Here is a 14,794-nt window from a genome sequence, read left to right as displayed (position 1 = left end):
GGATGCGTTGCGGATCTCAGTTAACACTAATAAACTGAGTGCTGCCCTGAGGGTATGCTCTGCCTTCAGGACTGTCTCAAATTATGCACCATTCGTCATCTCTGGAATGATGCCGATTGACATCTTGGCAGATGAGATGGCGAATGTATACAATGCGAAGTCAATCTCTCCCTTATTGCAGACGAAGAACGCTGAGAGGGAGAGATCCATAAATAGATGGCAAGAGCGGTGGGAACGCTCGGGAAATGGTCGGTGGACTCACAGGTTCATTCCTGCCATCAAGGAAAGGTTGGAGAGACAGCACGATGAGATAATTATAATCTCACCCAGTTTCTCACGGGGCATGGAGGATATCGCCAATACCTGCACAGGTTTAAATTGAAGACCTCACCCGACTGTCCAAATTGCGATGGAGTCCCAGAGGACCCAGAGCATGTATTCCTCCACTGTCCGAGATTTGTAGAAGAAAGGGGGCATAGAAGAAAGGTGACTAAGCTAGAATGAGCTGACTCCGCCCCGTGATGCAATACCTTATGGTGGTTCCGCGGGGCAGGGAGGGAGCCGGGGGTGATTTTAGTGGGTAAAAATCCCACACGTTGGTGTGTTCAGACCGGTGTCTTTTGAAGATTTTCACCTCCTGAAAAAAAAGGCAGACGGAGAGACAGATGGTAAACCGACTTTAATAAGGTTTTGTGTTTACACAAAATCTTAAAAACTAAGGAAGCATTCCTAATAACTTTAGTTCAAATTGTAGTTGGATATGTACTAAAGATGCTGTATAAATTTCAGCGTAATCAATCAAATAGTTTTTGAGATAAATATAATGGAAGCAGTTTGAAAAATCATGTTTTCAAAAAATGCGTTTAAAAGTAGTTATATGTAACGTGCTCCCCGTAATCCCTCCGATTTGTCGCCGTAACTTTTCAACGACTTCGACTTTCGAAGAATCCTTTCGCCTTCGTCTTCTAAACATGTTTTAGACGTAATTTATATAATAGAAGAACAAAAAAAAATGATTTTATTTCTCTGACACACTGGGCGACCCCTTTAAATATTCCTCCCCCTCAACTTTGGAGATAAGGTCATTTCGAATACATTTTCTAAACACACTACCTTCCGTAAGCGCATAAACCCGCTTCCTTAATGATTAATATTTGGAAATTATGAATAAATTTAAGCCTTTCTAAATTTTTACTTGTGATTTTCTACGAAAACAAAATATATTCCATTCAGACTGCCAACTACAAGGATCCCTTACAAGCGATTCTCTCCAGAGTATTTTTAGTAAAGCAGTTAATTTGCGGTTAAGGACCCATATGGAAAAAGCGAGCCTCTAGGGTGAAGTACGTTCACTATATCAGCTTATCCCGTCGTGCTCCAATTAATATTCATTAACATTTTAAAAGTAGCAAATTTCCATCCTTTGTAACAGTGGGTAGGGTCAGAAAAGGGCATAATTTCTAAATTTTGGAGAGTACTAACTGATAAAGCATATTATGCCGAAAAACATTTATCTGAGGCCCGACGTTTGAGAAATCGAGTTTTTTTTGCATTAATTGTATCCAAATATAGTGTAGAATATATGACAAAGTGATTTTTTGATATTCAGAGTCGTTCGGAAATTATAGTGTTAAATACGTAATAACTCACATGCCAGATTTATGTCGATCGCCGTAATAAAGCACGTATGCACGTATTTGTCGGTCCAAATGACCTTCGAACTTCACTAAAAGGACAAGAATTGAAACCAAGGCTGTACATGTATTTCTTGAAGAAACCTAAGGTTTATGGACTAGGTATAGCAGATTAATGATCAGATAAGATTGTATGGTTAAAAATCACATTCTGCTTTTTAAATGCGTTTTTCTCGAAACTGCATATTGAAAATCTGCTGCCACCATAGCTCAAAATCTATCAAACGAAATCCTTTGAAATTTTCACGACTTATTCAGAACATATTTCTACGGTCCGCAAACGAGGATAATTGCGACTCATTCAGTAGCTTTTTTTATCCATTAAAGAAGCCACCAAAATTCACAAAAAAAAGTTTAAGACGCCGCCGAAAATTGGCAGCAGAAAAACACCTTTTTGGAGATGGCTATATAAATTGCTCTGTATTTCAATAATGAACTATGCCATCGGACTGGAAAAATTACTACGCATGCCCAAGATATTAATAAATATATGGTAAAAAATTCGTATTTGTATCTTTATCCAGTTCTTCACAAAAAAATTCTAAAAAAAACGAAAAAAACGGCCTTCACACGGGATAACCCCCTTAATAACATGTGAAGCTCTTTCGATAAAGAGCATAACGTTAAAATCGATAACCAAGAGGACTGTTCTCATTACTGTAGTTGTTTCGCCAAGGTTTCTAGCGATAACTTCAGCACATTTTCGTAAGCAGTGGATGCACGTATTTGGAAATCAACCTCTATCTCGGTACCCCTTCATTCAAGCGTAAGAGGAAAAAAAGGCATCATATAGTTCTTCGCTCCACCAAAGATTCGTTTAGTATTCCCTGCAGTAAGCCTATCTAACTGTGATATTGACATTGTTTCAGAAAGGATCGCTTCATCAATCCCTTCGACACAGTCTCGAACCTTACCAGTGAAGCTGTTATCGCAAAAACTGTGAACCAAAAATTGAGGTTGGTATCTCATGACAATCAGGTGCAACACTCGCCAAAGTATTTTTCTTCTAATTTTAAAACTGACCACCCATGTCATTAAGTGAATTAAGGGGGAAACCATATAAGAAGGCCCGTTTTCAGCTAATTTTTTTGGGATTTTTTTTAGTAGGAAGAATTATTCGGAATTCAATCAAATTTGGACATTATATTAGTCATATTCCAAACACTTTTGAGCAGGGTGGTAGACCCTGAGCTTGTACCCAATAATCGCTTGCTTCTTCCCTAGAAACACCTAAAGCACCACGGATTTCGCTTGAAATTTCTGCGATAGCTAGGCTAACGATCTATGCAATAAAAAAAATCAATTCTGGAAACTTAGTGTGGTTTCCTCCCTTAAGTGAGCTGTCTGATAATTTTCAACAAATTTATAAGAACTTTTTGCTTCCTTTTCACCCCTTCAAAATATTCTAGGAAACACACAAAAAAATCTAATTGCTTCGCCCCGATATGCTTCAAAAGTAACACCAAAAATTAATTGCTTGACACAATATCTCAGGTCTGCAAAGTTTAAAAAAATTTAAGTACCAGGTTCGTACGTAAATATTGGTTGGACTGAAAAGTTCGTAGGCTAACATAGAAAAATTAGTAAAATTTGATTTTATTATTCAATATAGTTGCATTCGAGAGCGATAAAACGATTATGGCCGTCATACAACTTTTCGATACCATTTTTATAGTATGATTTGTCTTTAACCTCAAAATAGGCCTCAGTTTCGGCGATTACCTCTTCATCAGCGCTAAATTTCTTTCCGACAGGCATTCTCTTGAAGTCTGAGAACAGGAAAAAGTCGGTGGGGAAGATCTGGAGAATACAGTGGATGCGGCAACAATTCAAAGCCAAATTCATGCAATTTTGCCATTGTTTTCATTGATTTATGACATGGTGCATAGTTGATGAAACAGCAATTTCTTTTTCCTCAAATAGCGCCATTTTCCGCGATTTCACCCTTCAAAAGTTCCAATAATTCGCTGTTGATGGTTTTTCCTTTCTCAAGATAGTCGATGAATATTATACAACTCAGATGACGATCATTTTGAATATGGCCTCGGGGTTTTTTTATGGAGTCATCCAAAATTATCTTATGGACTTTTTGGTGTTTTCGTCGGTAATAGCACTTCTCAACGGCTCATTTTCCTAGTGCAAAGTCAAAATAATACTTATCAAGCCAAGCCTTGGCTTCAATATTACTTTTTTCGCCAAAAAGCAATGCTTTATTAACACACGAAATTCCTGTTTATCAATTTTCTTCAAACTAACAAACTATCTATGTACTATTGTACACGTGTCTTTTGGAGATTAGGTTTAACTAAAAATCATATGGATTTAATAACAAGAAAAATATTTATTTCTATTAGTGGTTAGAGAACTAGGTCGTCGCAAGGGAAGACCTCGGTTTAAATCTCACTGGTGGAAGATAAGTCTGTATTGTGACTAGATGTCGGATACCATTCGACCGAGCTGTGCATGCGTACCTGAGCCAAATCAAGGTAATAATATGGGCGAGCACAATGCTGACCGCATTGCCTCCTAGTTTACCGATACGGTCTTGACTGAGGTACTCTAACACGTTTCAAATTCTAGATGTAATTGGATTGTTGTGCAAACGATTATTATTATTATGCTTTTACTAAGAAACACCGTATTGATGGAAATTTCCTGGAATTGATAAGATACAAAGAACCGCGCGGTTATCAATCGAAGAAAACGATACTTACAATTCTCATCGATTACAATAGGAATCGTAAATTTTTCCCAGGTCAGACGGTGACTAAAATCTAAACCATTTAGATCTATATGATACCTCGAATTTCGATCTTAACTGTCGAAAATAATTGGTTGCCATAAACCCTTATGTGGGACAGAGTATATCAATCACACTTACACCCCAGGCTAAAGCACACTGATCCTTGACTACCAGGATTTACGAATGAGTGTAAGTAGCAATTCTGCAGAAACGGCAGGAGGTGCATGAAAAAGTTCCACAAAGAGACTGTCAAGGCTGGCGGTATTGTTCTGAGTATGTTAATCGCAAAAATAACGTGGCATCTGTTTTGATGAGCAATCCGTATTCGCATATTACGGTGGTTTGCCATTGAACGCGCAAGAGGTAGAACTTCACAGGTTGTAATACGATTCCACCTCACCATTGTGAATGAGAAGTCGTCCTTCATAGCAACATCGAAAGGCATACGAACAATTGCAAGCTCTTGCAAGATGCAGTATTGGCTGTGTGCACGCAGATCCAAAATGCGAGACGGCTAATTGCAGCGCGTAAGGGGGTCATTCCTGAAACAATTAGAGTTAAATGCACAATTCGAAGCATTTGATGATGCATTTTATTTCAAATAATTTGAATGCAAACCGGACGTCTTCCAAAGCATCGTCAATTAATGCGCAAAGGTTTCATTCAGCTTACTTGATTTCTCCAGCGCCACTTCCTATTACCTACTCCCTTATCCGAAATGTTTACTTTGTTTTCCCATATTGACCATAAATATTTTAAGAATGTTGTATCAAAAATGTTGCACCAACTCTTTTGTTGTTTTTTCTCTGCATCGTTTTAATGGAATGAGCTCGAGAAATAGCCTTTATGCAAACTTTGCTAGCATCGAACCACAGTTAGTTTTTACTTTGGTGGCAATGTGCAACGTCTAATGCGGCAGTGTGCGACGGCGGGAACTGAAATTTTTAGTGGCAATTTATTGCATATTGATGGAGCATAAAACCTGGGAAACACCTGGTACCTGCTGAACCAATACCAAAAGCTCTCCACTTCAAGTTTTCTTTGTTAACCAAAAACTGCGGACATAGATGAAGACGAAACTCCCGCGTCTGAAAACGAGACAAATTCTACGAACCCTACACCACAGTAGATCTACTATAGGCAGTACCCTTACAAAAATGACCCCACTTGCAAATGTGCTTGCGAAGCTTATCTGTCCACATCAGAGACGCTAAACAAGGAAAAGGCATAATCTTCGTCAAATCGTATTGGTAAGAGAGAGATCGGTGAGCTTTTGCTAGTCTGGTACTACGGCGTGCTCACCCCTGTAGCACAAAGTTGTTTCACGTATTCACTTATACATAAGCAAACACTTGCCAATCTCACCAATACATTGGCAAGTCCGGGCGGTATGTCAAACACAGCTGATCGGGTTTTCGGTACATCTCGCTCATGCTCAAGGGCAAAACAATTTGAAATCGTGTGTACTCGCACTGATTTCCCCCCTTGAGGGGCAAGGGGGAGTGAGGTAGCTGTCTAGTATCTAACTGTGCCCTAAACGAAAAATCACATGTTAACCTAGGGCCTAGGGCAGTGGAGATGATAAGATGAGATCATGACGATTTGTCAAAAAATACTGAATAAAATTGTCAAGACAGTTTGACACCTTTCACCCATGATATGCGTCCTACGTTTGTAAGGATAAATCCGAAATATAAGCATTAACATGCACACACCTACAGAGTGGGCTGCGGAGTTTGAGAAAGATACTTTCAGGCATAGCAAACTAATCAATTATAAGTGATAAAATTAAAAAGAAAAAAATTCACTGCAAAATGTGTTTTTCTCGAAATGATGTTTTTCAACGCGCCACGAGTTAATCTCAGGATCTATTCAAGCGATTTTAATAAATCTTAGCGCGTTTTATTTGTTAACATATTCTACATGACAATTCACCACAATTAAACCAAAAATCGAAGAAAACATTTTGGCGATCAAAAGGCGAATCGGAAAAAATCGATTTTTCAAACTTCCCCCATTTTTTTTTTCTTTGTCAACTTTTCATAAACGGTGGCGAATTGTCACGTAAACAATTTTCTGTTTGTCAGTGTTTTGTACAAATGGAACCATCGAACTCCCAAAGATTCTTACATACAGTTTCCGACTTGTTGAAAAATACTCAAGATTATAAATAGTCCTTGTTAAGGTTTGGTTGTGTTGCGTATGTCTGTCAGTCACACGTAATTTTCGTAGAAACGGTGGTACCTATTCACATGAAATTTAATAGAAAAGTTAGTACTTTCCAAAGCAGTTATCAGTTTTGACATCGACTGCCAAGCGGATGAGTGCGCGGGTCCGAAAAGAATCACTTACTGCAGGGACCTGTTCTTAGAAACTACCCCAGAAAAAATCTGGTCCATGCACATGGTGCTCAAATAAAATATGTAATAGCATATTATTATATTTTGCGAAAACCCTAATTTAAGCATAAAACTTTGAGGTAAGGGGTCAAAGATGCCTCTTTTGCATCAATCACTAAGAGATCAAATGTCAGTACCACATCGAATTGAATATCGGGTATATCCCCCGATACAGGCTGTGAATAAATGGAACCATCGTGTACCCAAACAACCTTTCATACCTGAAGCGCCGAGCTTCCCGTTTCCTACTTTATTATTTACTACAAGTAATTTCCGATGATAAATCGATGACGAAAACTTATGACTCATCTCCTGAGAAGATAAAACATCTTGTTGTATACCGCAAGAAATTAACATTGCGATTAAGGTGAGTGTTCTCACGGCCATTTTTCGAATTTCACTGTGAGAAAAGCATTCAGTATTTATCAATGCGTTTTTTAAAAAGTGGAGTAAAGTACAAAAAATAGTGACATTATGAGAAAAGTTTCTCAGTTTGGACACTTTGACCCTTGCGAAAAGAAGGGTTCCATAAAAAGGTGGATCGATGATTCACATGAAATGGCACATACGATTGGCCTGAAACACCAGTAGAGATGTTTTTCAATTTATAATTTTGTGATTATCGCCGACTACTTTATAAATGTTTATCATAACAATTCTCACAATGACGCGCTAAAGAAATGATTTTTTTTTTGCTTTTTTCCGATTTAAGAAAGTTTATAACAACAATAAAACATTTGCTATTCTTAATGGTGGGCTAAATTGGACGGACAATAGCGACACCCTTTAACCCGTTTTAAAATTGCGGACTAAAATCCGTCTATTAGCTCTTTAAAAATCGTGCGAACCATTTTGAAAAAAACGTGGTTTTGAGAAAAGCTCGTGCAAAGTCGTTAAATTTGCGGAAATCCAGCAGAGTGCGTCACAAATTTGCTTTAAAACTAGTTTTTCATTTCGAATTTGGGAAAATCCTCTTGGTATCCTATTTGTAGATATCTAGACTTCGTTCATTCGACTCTGCCTTAATATGATGATATGAGTAACCCCCTACCAACGAAAACATTTCGTTTCCGACATCAAGGAATTCTGAAAAGTGATCAACACATTACCACTATACAGACAACTTTTTCGAATTATGGAGAAGCTTAAGCGCCTTACCTCCGCCCTCAGAGCAGCGTGACCGAAGTGATTACAGGTGGCATATGCTCCCTTATATTATTTTAAAAACACGACATCTGTCTGATAAGTTACCTCTGCCCTGGACGAAACCGCAAGCCATTCATGAGCAAGAATAAATCTGCAAGAACGTGAATTGCGCGGTCCCTTTCATTGATCCATCAGAGTAACAGAGGTGCTTAAAACTTTAAAAGCGTTTTTCTATAAACAATAAATTGCGAGTAGGCCGGACCGATGTTTCGAAAATTTTTGATTGACTTGATCTTTACATGCATAAGATTTTGCTGCTCGACAGGATTTTTTTCTTTATATTCCATCGTTTATGTTTATCAATAATTTTCGAGCGATTTTCGGGCGTTTTTTTTCCTTTTCTAATCAAAAGCACCCAATTTTTGCAAAAATCAATCTAAAAAGGAAACCCTACGTAGGATAGAAACAGTTCTGGTACCTCTGATCGATTTATTTTTGTTTGAGTACTATTAAACCAAAAAATTGTGTATTTCTGCATTTTTTTTTGTTCTCTTTTCCAAACATAAAAATTAATACACACAATTCCTGATAATATAAATACAATCGAAAAAATTTGCAAAAACCTCTAAATTCAGGCGTCAACAGAAAGAATACACTATGTATAATGGACAAATACCTGGGAGTAACCGTGCCGTGGTCTGTTTTGTTAGTTGTTGTTTACATTTCCCATTAAGGTTCTTAGTATTTAGTCATATGGTGAGTGTTAACAGCAAAAGTTATTTAAAATTTAAGGAGGTTTTAAGATTTGCTCCCATGGACACACAAACCTCTATTGAAATCCGTGAGCAAACTATAAAATTATCCAATGAGGGTTAATCTTAGCGTGAAATTGGCCGTTATTATAAAGAGCAACATGGAATGGTAAAAAAAGTTTATACAATTGGAGCATCTTATTCATTCTGGACGACCACCAAGCCTTTCATACGCCCATAAAAGAGACATAGCTCGTAGAATTCAAAAAAAAAAACCTTAAAAAAGTGAAGTAAAAATAGAACATGAAACAAAGAACCACGGGCAAAGGTAGGGCTACTACCATTCACCGGGCTTTACATGAAAATGGGTTGTGATTTCATGACAGGACACCAAGAAAGAAGTCGTTAATATCCCAGAAGAATGGAACGTGCCACCTCGACTTTGAAAATATCAATTTCTCATTCTGGAAAAACGTTTTCTTTTCATTGATGAAAGTAAACTTGAAATATTTATGGGGGTGTACGGCGGCAAGTAGCGTTGAAAATTTAGTGTTTATTGAGATAACAATCCATAAAACAGACTACCTCAACCTTTGAAAAGCGAATGTGCATTAGAGTGTTGGCAAGCTGTACTTAGATTCAACATGGATCTTCCAGCACGATAATGATCCTAAGCACACGGCTAAATATTTTAGGGAATGGCTACTTTATGGAAAGCCAAAGCAGTTGGATCACCCCTCTCAGTTGCCCGATCTTAATACGATTGAATATTTGTGGGAGTGTCTTGAACGAAAAATAAGAAAATCCTATCTCCACCTCCATGTGGTGATCGCTGGGAGTTCTTTCTGAATGAAAAACTGCAGACGTAGAAGTATGAAGGCGAGTCTCCCGACCCTAAAAAGGGAACAAATTGTACAAACTGGTCCTCCAGGTTGGGGGTTAGGTAGAGCTGACAACTCTGCAAGAAAAACCGATGTTCGCCACGAAAGGAGCATCGGAAAGAATGGATTTTACAGCACCCAATCGGGCAATGAAAACGGAATCACAATTTGCGCATTTTCTCTTAGAACGTGCATTCCCTGTACAGACCGAATGCTGCTCAGCAGCTGGCCGATACCCTGTCCTAATATAAAGCTCACGTAACAGAGTTGCGAGAGATGCTTTGGACAGAGATCGGTTGCCTGGAGAAGAGTTACTACTCGGAGAAGGATACTTATACGAGGCAGTTTAACATACCCTCGAAGCCCGTCCCAAATATTATTTTAACAGTCAAGTAGGGACTGACCCGCACTTAGGCGATTCGTCGGCTCCCATAGCTTAGATAAAAACACAAATGATACAAATGATAACGGGCTACAGATTATTCATTTAACAGTATCGCACGAAATAATTGTTGGATATAGCTGGTTTACGCGGAAAGCGGTCCACAAGCGTATATGGCCTCCTCCAGATGGGACCACTTTCAACCAGATGGACCACGTGTTGATTAAACGCCGCCACTTCTCTGCCTTGATGAATGTCAAAACATGTAGGGGGGCCAATATAGACTCGGATCACTATCTCACTCCGGTCTCGAATTATAATATCGTCTACAATCATCTCTGACAATCTGGTGAGAGCGAATACTGAAGCCATCACTAACATAGCCTTATGAAAGGATATAGATGAAGCAATAACCGCAACTCACAGATGTCCTGAAGGTAAAGCATCTGCAAATGATCTTCATAAACATCTGAAGAGCGTTATCATTGATACGGTTACAAACATACTTGACCCCAGCCGCAAAGAACTCAAACGGAAGAATGCTGCATACCGGGCAATGCTGCACTCTCAAACAACTCAGACACGCTAGAGGCCTACCACAAGCTCTGTCCAGCAAGCGTGCTAATTCGAACAGTAAGTTTTACGTACAAGTCAGCAACCTTATACACCTCGATGCTCATCCTGCCGAGACAAAGAGGAAAATCTAATTTCCGAGAGAATGAGCATATTGGTGCGATGGGATGAGCAATTTGAAGAACTATCCAGCAAAAAAAAATATCGGCGAGTTGGAAGTCCCGCCAGCTAAAGATTGCGGAAAAATGCTGTCAACACCAAGCATCGAAGAAACAATCTCTGCAATCCGGCTTTAAAACAGTAAGTCGCCAGGAGTCGATGGAATTACAGCCGAATTGGTTAAATATAGAGGCGACAAACTTCACTAAGCGGTTCATCAACTAATGCTTAAGATGTGGGACAGCAAATCAATGTCTGACGACTGGCAACAAGGCATTATCTGCCCCATACATAAAATATCCCGCAGTGCACGCATAATAGTGGTAACACGTTGCTGAACGCTATCTCTAAGATATTCTCCGCTGCTAGCTTGGATAGCCCCAACGTCCGGATCATAATTGGCCCATACCAAACAAGCTTCACTCCAGCAAAATCAGCAACAGATCAGATATTCTCTCTGCGGCAAGCGATGGAAAAACTATTGGAATGTGGGCGTCAATTGCACCATTGTTTTATCGACTTTAAGGTCGCCTATGATAGTATAATAATAATAACAAAAAACGTTGGCGCAGCAACCCATATTGGATTAGGGCCTTGAAGTGTGTTAGAGCACTTCATTCAAGACCATAACGGAACACTACAGTACACTGCAGGAGGTAATGTGGTCAGCAATACCCTCACCCGAGGTTATTACTCTGATTTGACTCAGGTACTCATTCACAGCTGAGTCCACTGATATCCGAAGTCAAATCATGATACAAATCTCACTGCCACCAGTGAGATTCGAACGGCGACCTTCCCTATGACAGCCTTGTGCTCTAATATGATAGCATAACCAGGGTGAAACTGTACACGGCCATGAAAGAAGTCGGTGTTTCGACGAAATTAATAAGACTGACTGGGCTGATCCTGATCAATGTGCAACACCAGATGAAAGCAGCTGGCTCACTCTCGAGACCATTCAACATTAACCATATTCTAAGGCAATGGGCTGCACATTAATGAAGGCAAAACGAAGTGCATGGTGGCAAAGTCAGCGCCAAAGGCAAAAAAAACCAACCAATTTCTCCTTACTAGAGCCAAAAAGCACAACCAATAGCAACGATAATGACGAAATGCGCACACGATTGTTGGCAGCCAACAGAACGGGGATGCCTGGAGTTCCTTATTAAGACAGGCTTAGGCGGGATACCGGTTGTTGCGTCGTTGATGATGATGATGTTGAAAAGCATACTTTTTATGTTGTATGTTTTAGAAAGAGAACAAAATAAAATATTCTGAAATACAAAATGCTTTTTCCTACTGCGGATATGACCGTTTATTATGATTTCATACAACTGTTTACTTTCCTTTGACGCTCACTGTATATGTAATAATAATATAAAATATACTAGCCGTGATACTGCATACTTTGATAATGCATTCTGCTTTTCATGGAAGGGCTTCTGGTAAACCAGAAGCATTTGAAATTGTTTCCAGAAATAAAATATTAATTATGTACCAATACCACCCCGGAATCATTTTGTCGGCCGTAATCTACCGCATCTAATACAAACCTTGGTATCGGTGCAAAAAACGGGTCGCCGCTTTATCTATTGCAAATACATGACTAACCAGACTGAACTCCTAAGATTTGGGCTGCCATGATTTTACTCTTCTTAAGAACTGCTATGAGGCGACCATATTTGAAGTTTAGCTAATTTGGAAACGTAAGGGAATCAATTTTGTTCGTAGAAATTCTTTAATCAACACTGAAATCTAACAACATGATAAAGTTGAATTTTTCTACTGTAACGAGTACGTCTTGTTGATGATTTGCTTAGAGGAAGGCTGAATACTATATAGATATTACGAAATCACCTTCATCCAATTCATAGTTTAGTCCGGGCAAATCGTCACCATTATTTTGGAATAAATTTCTAATCGAAATTTATCTTAGACAGGATACAACACTCAGACGAGCATCCGAGTTAGAGAGCTGGCAAAATTGCGTTTACACAATCCTTTCATTTCTTCTACGCACTTCACGCACGCATTCTAGGGCGCCAGAAACGCAAATTGCTACCTCGTGTTGCTACTTTCCACTTTCAAGAGAACTGTGTCTCCCCAAGTCCTTTCTTTACCACTGGACAGACCAGTAACAGGACAAAGGGTTCTTGACACCTACCGCAGACAGGTGTTTCCTTTGCCGAATTTGAATTTCTCCCTTTTCAACTACCGGTTAAACAACAAATTTCTCTTACACACGGCTTTATATTTTAGGGGCCCAGTCGGCCTTGCTTACCTCTTCAAGTTTTCTGTTGTCGTCAGTCGCCGGTTTTGTCTGTATGTTACCGGCAACGGTGTCCTCCGTACCTGCCCGACTGTTGTTCTCACTTCCATCCGCGCCGTTCCCTTCTTCCTTGCCGCTCACTATGGATAAAGGCGTCGCCTGCGACTGTGATGTGGTTGCGGCCTCAAAAAGTGCTGTGGGATCACCCCCTGCCTCGCGATATTTCTCCACATCCGAAAGAAGCCGCTCCAAGTACTCCACGTAGAGCGTTTCCTGCTCGAGATCCTTTTGCAGTTCCGCGATCCGCTGTCTGTGCCGCTCCAGACTCGCTCGCACATCTTGCTCCCACGCATCCGAAAGGGAACTTTGCGGGAAGCGCTGCACCCACAACCGCTGGAAATCACTGAAAACACTCATCGCTGGCGGCACCGCTCGCGCCTTGCCCCGCGCGTTTCAAGACCCCCGGCGATCCAATCGACCTTTTCCGTCTTAAGTTTACTTTCGCAACTTCACTCGCCGCCACTCCACTCCACGACCCCTGGATTTCAAGCAAATTGTCTGGCTTTCCCACTAAGGATAGACTTTTCGCGAATAGAATCAATGCAACTCGCAAATCGCACTCCTGCACAACTCTTTCTTCTTTCCCAATTTTCCACTTTTACTCCACTCCCTATACCTAACCACTTAACACCTACACATTCACGGCTTCTCGTGTACCGATGAGCAATGCACTCACACTTCAGCGACAATCGTGATCTTTTGACACACGTCAAAACCCGATTTTCACTTGACGCCCATTCGCGGTCGCTTTACATTTTTCCTTAGTCAATCGCGCCAACCGTTTGGGTGCATGAACACCAAATCCTTAACTAGTCAGCAGAGCAAAAAGGGGTATGTCCCAAAACCCAAAAGAACGTTACACGGCCGTTTCTAGGAAATTAAACAACAAAATTGTGCAACACGACCCACTCGCAACTTCCCACTACCACGGCAAATACAAAACTGAAGTTGACAGTCTTTCCGCCTTTCACTTCAACCTGCTTTATCGACATCCGTGTTGTCGCACTCACACCCTCAGGTGTCACTTCTTATTTCGATCTGCTTTACGTTACTTCGAATTAAGAGATGGCGCTGTTTAATGTGATAATCGAGATGGTTTGTTTGATGCTAAATTCGGTAATGTATACTTACAACTAAACCACTGGAAATCTTTTTCATCTGAAATTTGAAAGAATTTTCCATCATAAATCAAATTACACATCTAATATACAAAAACGCATCTATCTAACGTATTGACGTTCGTTAAATTTTTAACTTTGGCTGAGCCTGTACACATCTAAAGCATAATTGATCTCCTCAGAACATATACTACTAAAAAAATGCCTAGCTTCGAAACGCATCGCCCCTCAATATCTGCTCGAATATAGTTACTAATAGTATTCTGCTGTGATACATATTAGAACTTTTAAAAAAAATTCCGTTAGAGTAAAGCACAATCCACAATTCAGTGGAACCTCTGTAATTGGGACACCGGTGAGATCCGGAAAACTTCGAAGCTTTTCGGTAGATATCCCCATTACAAAGTTTTTGTCGTTTTACTTCCTCTTTTAGTTGTCTTTAATGAATTAAAAATGTTGAAAAATTGCCTCCACATGTTCTGTAAAATAATTAGAGTTTCATTGATACTAGAGAATTACGGAAAAATACGCTACTGAACAAAAAAGGAATATTGTTTTGAAATTAATAACGTTATCAGGATGGCGTTATTATCAGGATCCTGATAATAATCAGGA

The 14,794-nt window shown here is 39.6% G+C and overlaps 1 protein-coding gene across 1 annotated transcript in view; it reads right to left on the bottom strand.

Annotated features, from left to right (window-relative positions):
* Positions 1-13,987, bottom strand: part of LOC119656596 (active breakpoint cluster region-related protein) — a 101,514-nt gene extending 87,527 nt beyond the window's left edge. The window contains exon 1 of the mRNA XM_038063022.1: positions 13,014-13,987. Within this exon, the coding sequence (XP_037918950.1) occupies positions 13,014-13,418 (405 nt within the window). The 5' untranslated portion in view covers positions 13,419-13,987. The remainder of the gene's footprint in view (positions 1-13,013) is intronic.
* Positions 13,988-14,794: the final 807 nt, after the last annotated feature.

This window comes from Hermetia illucens, chromosome 5, assembly GCF_905115235.1.
Source record: "Hermetia illucens chromosome 5, iHerIll2.2.curated.20191125, whole genome shotgun sequence".
Lineage (NCBI taxonomy): Eukaryota > Metazoa > Arthropoda > Insecta > Diptera > Stratiomyidae > Hermetia > Hermetia illucens.
Note: the sequence above shows the minus strand (reverse complement) of the source record. Positions and strands in the feature narration are given on the sequence as shown.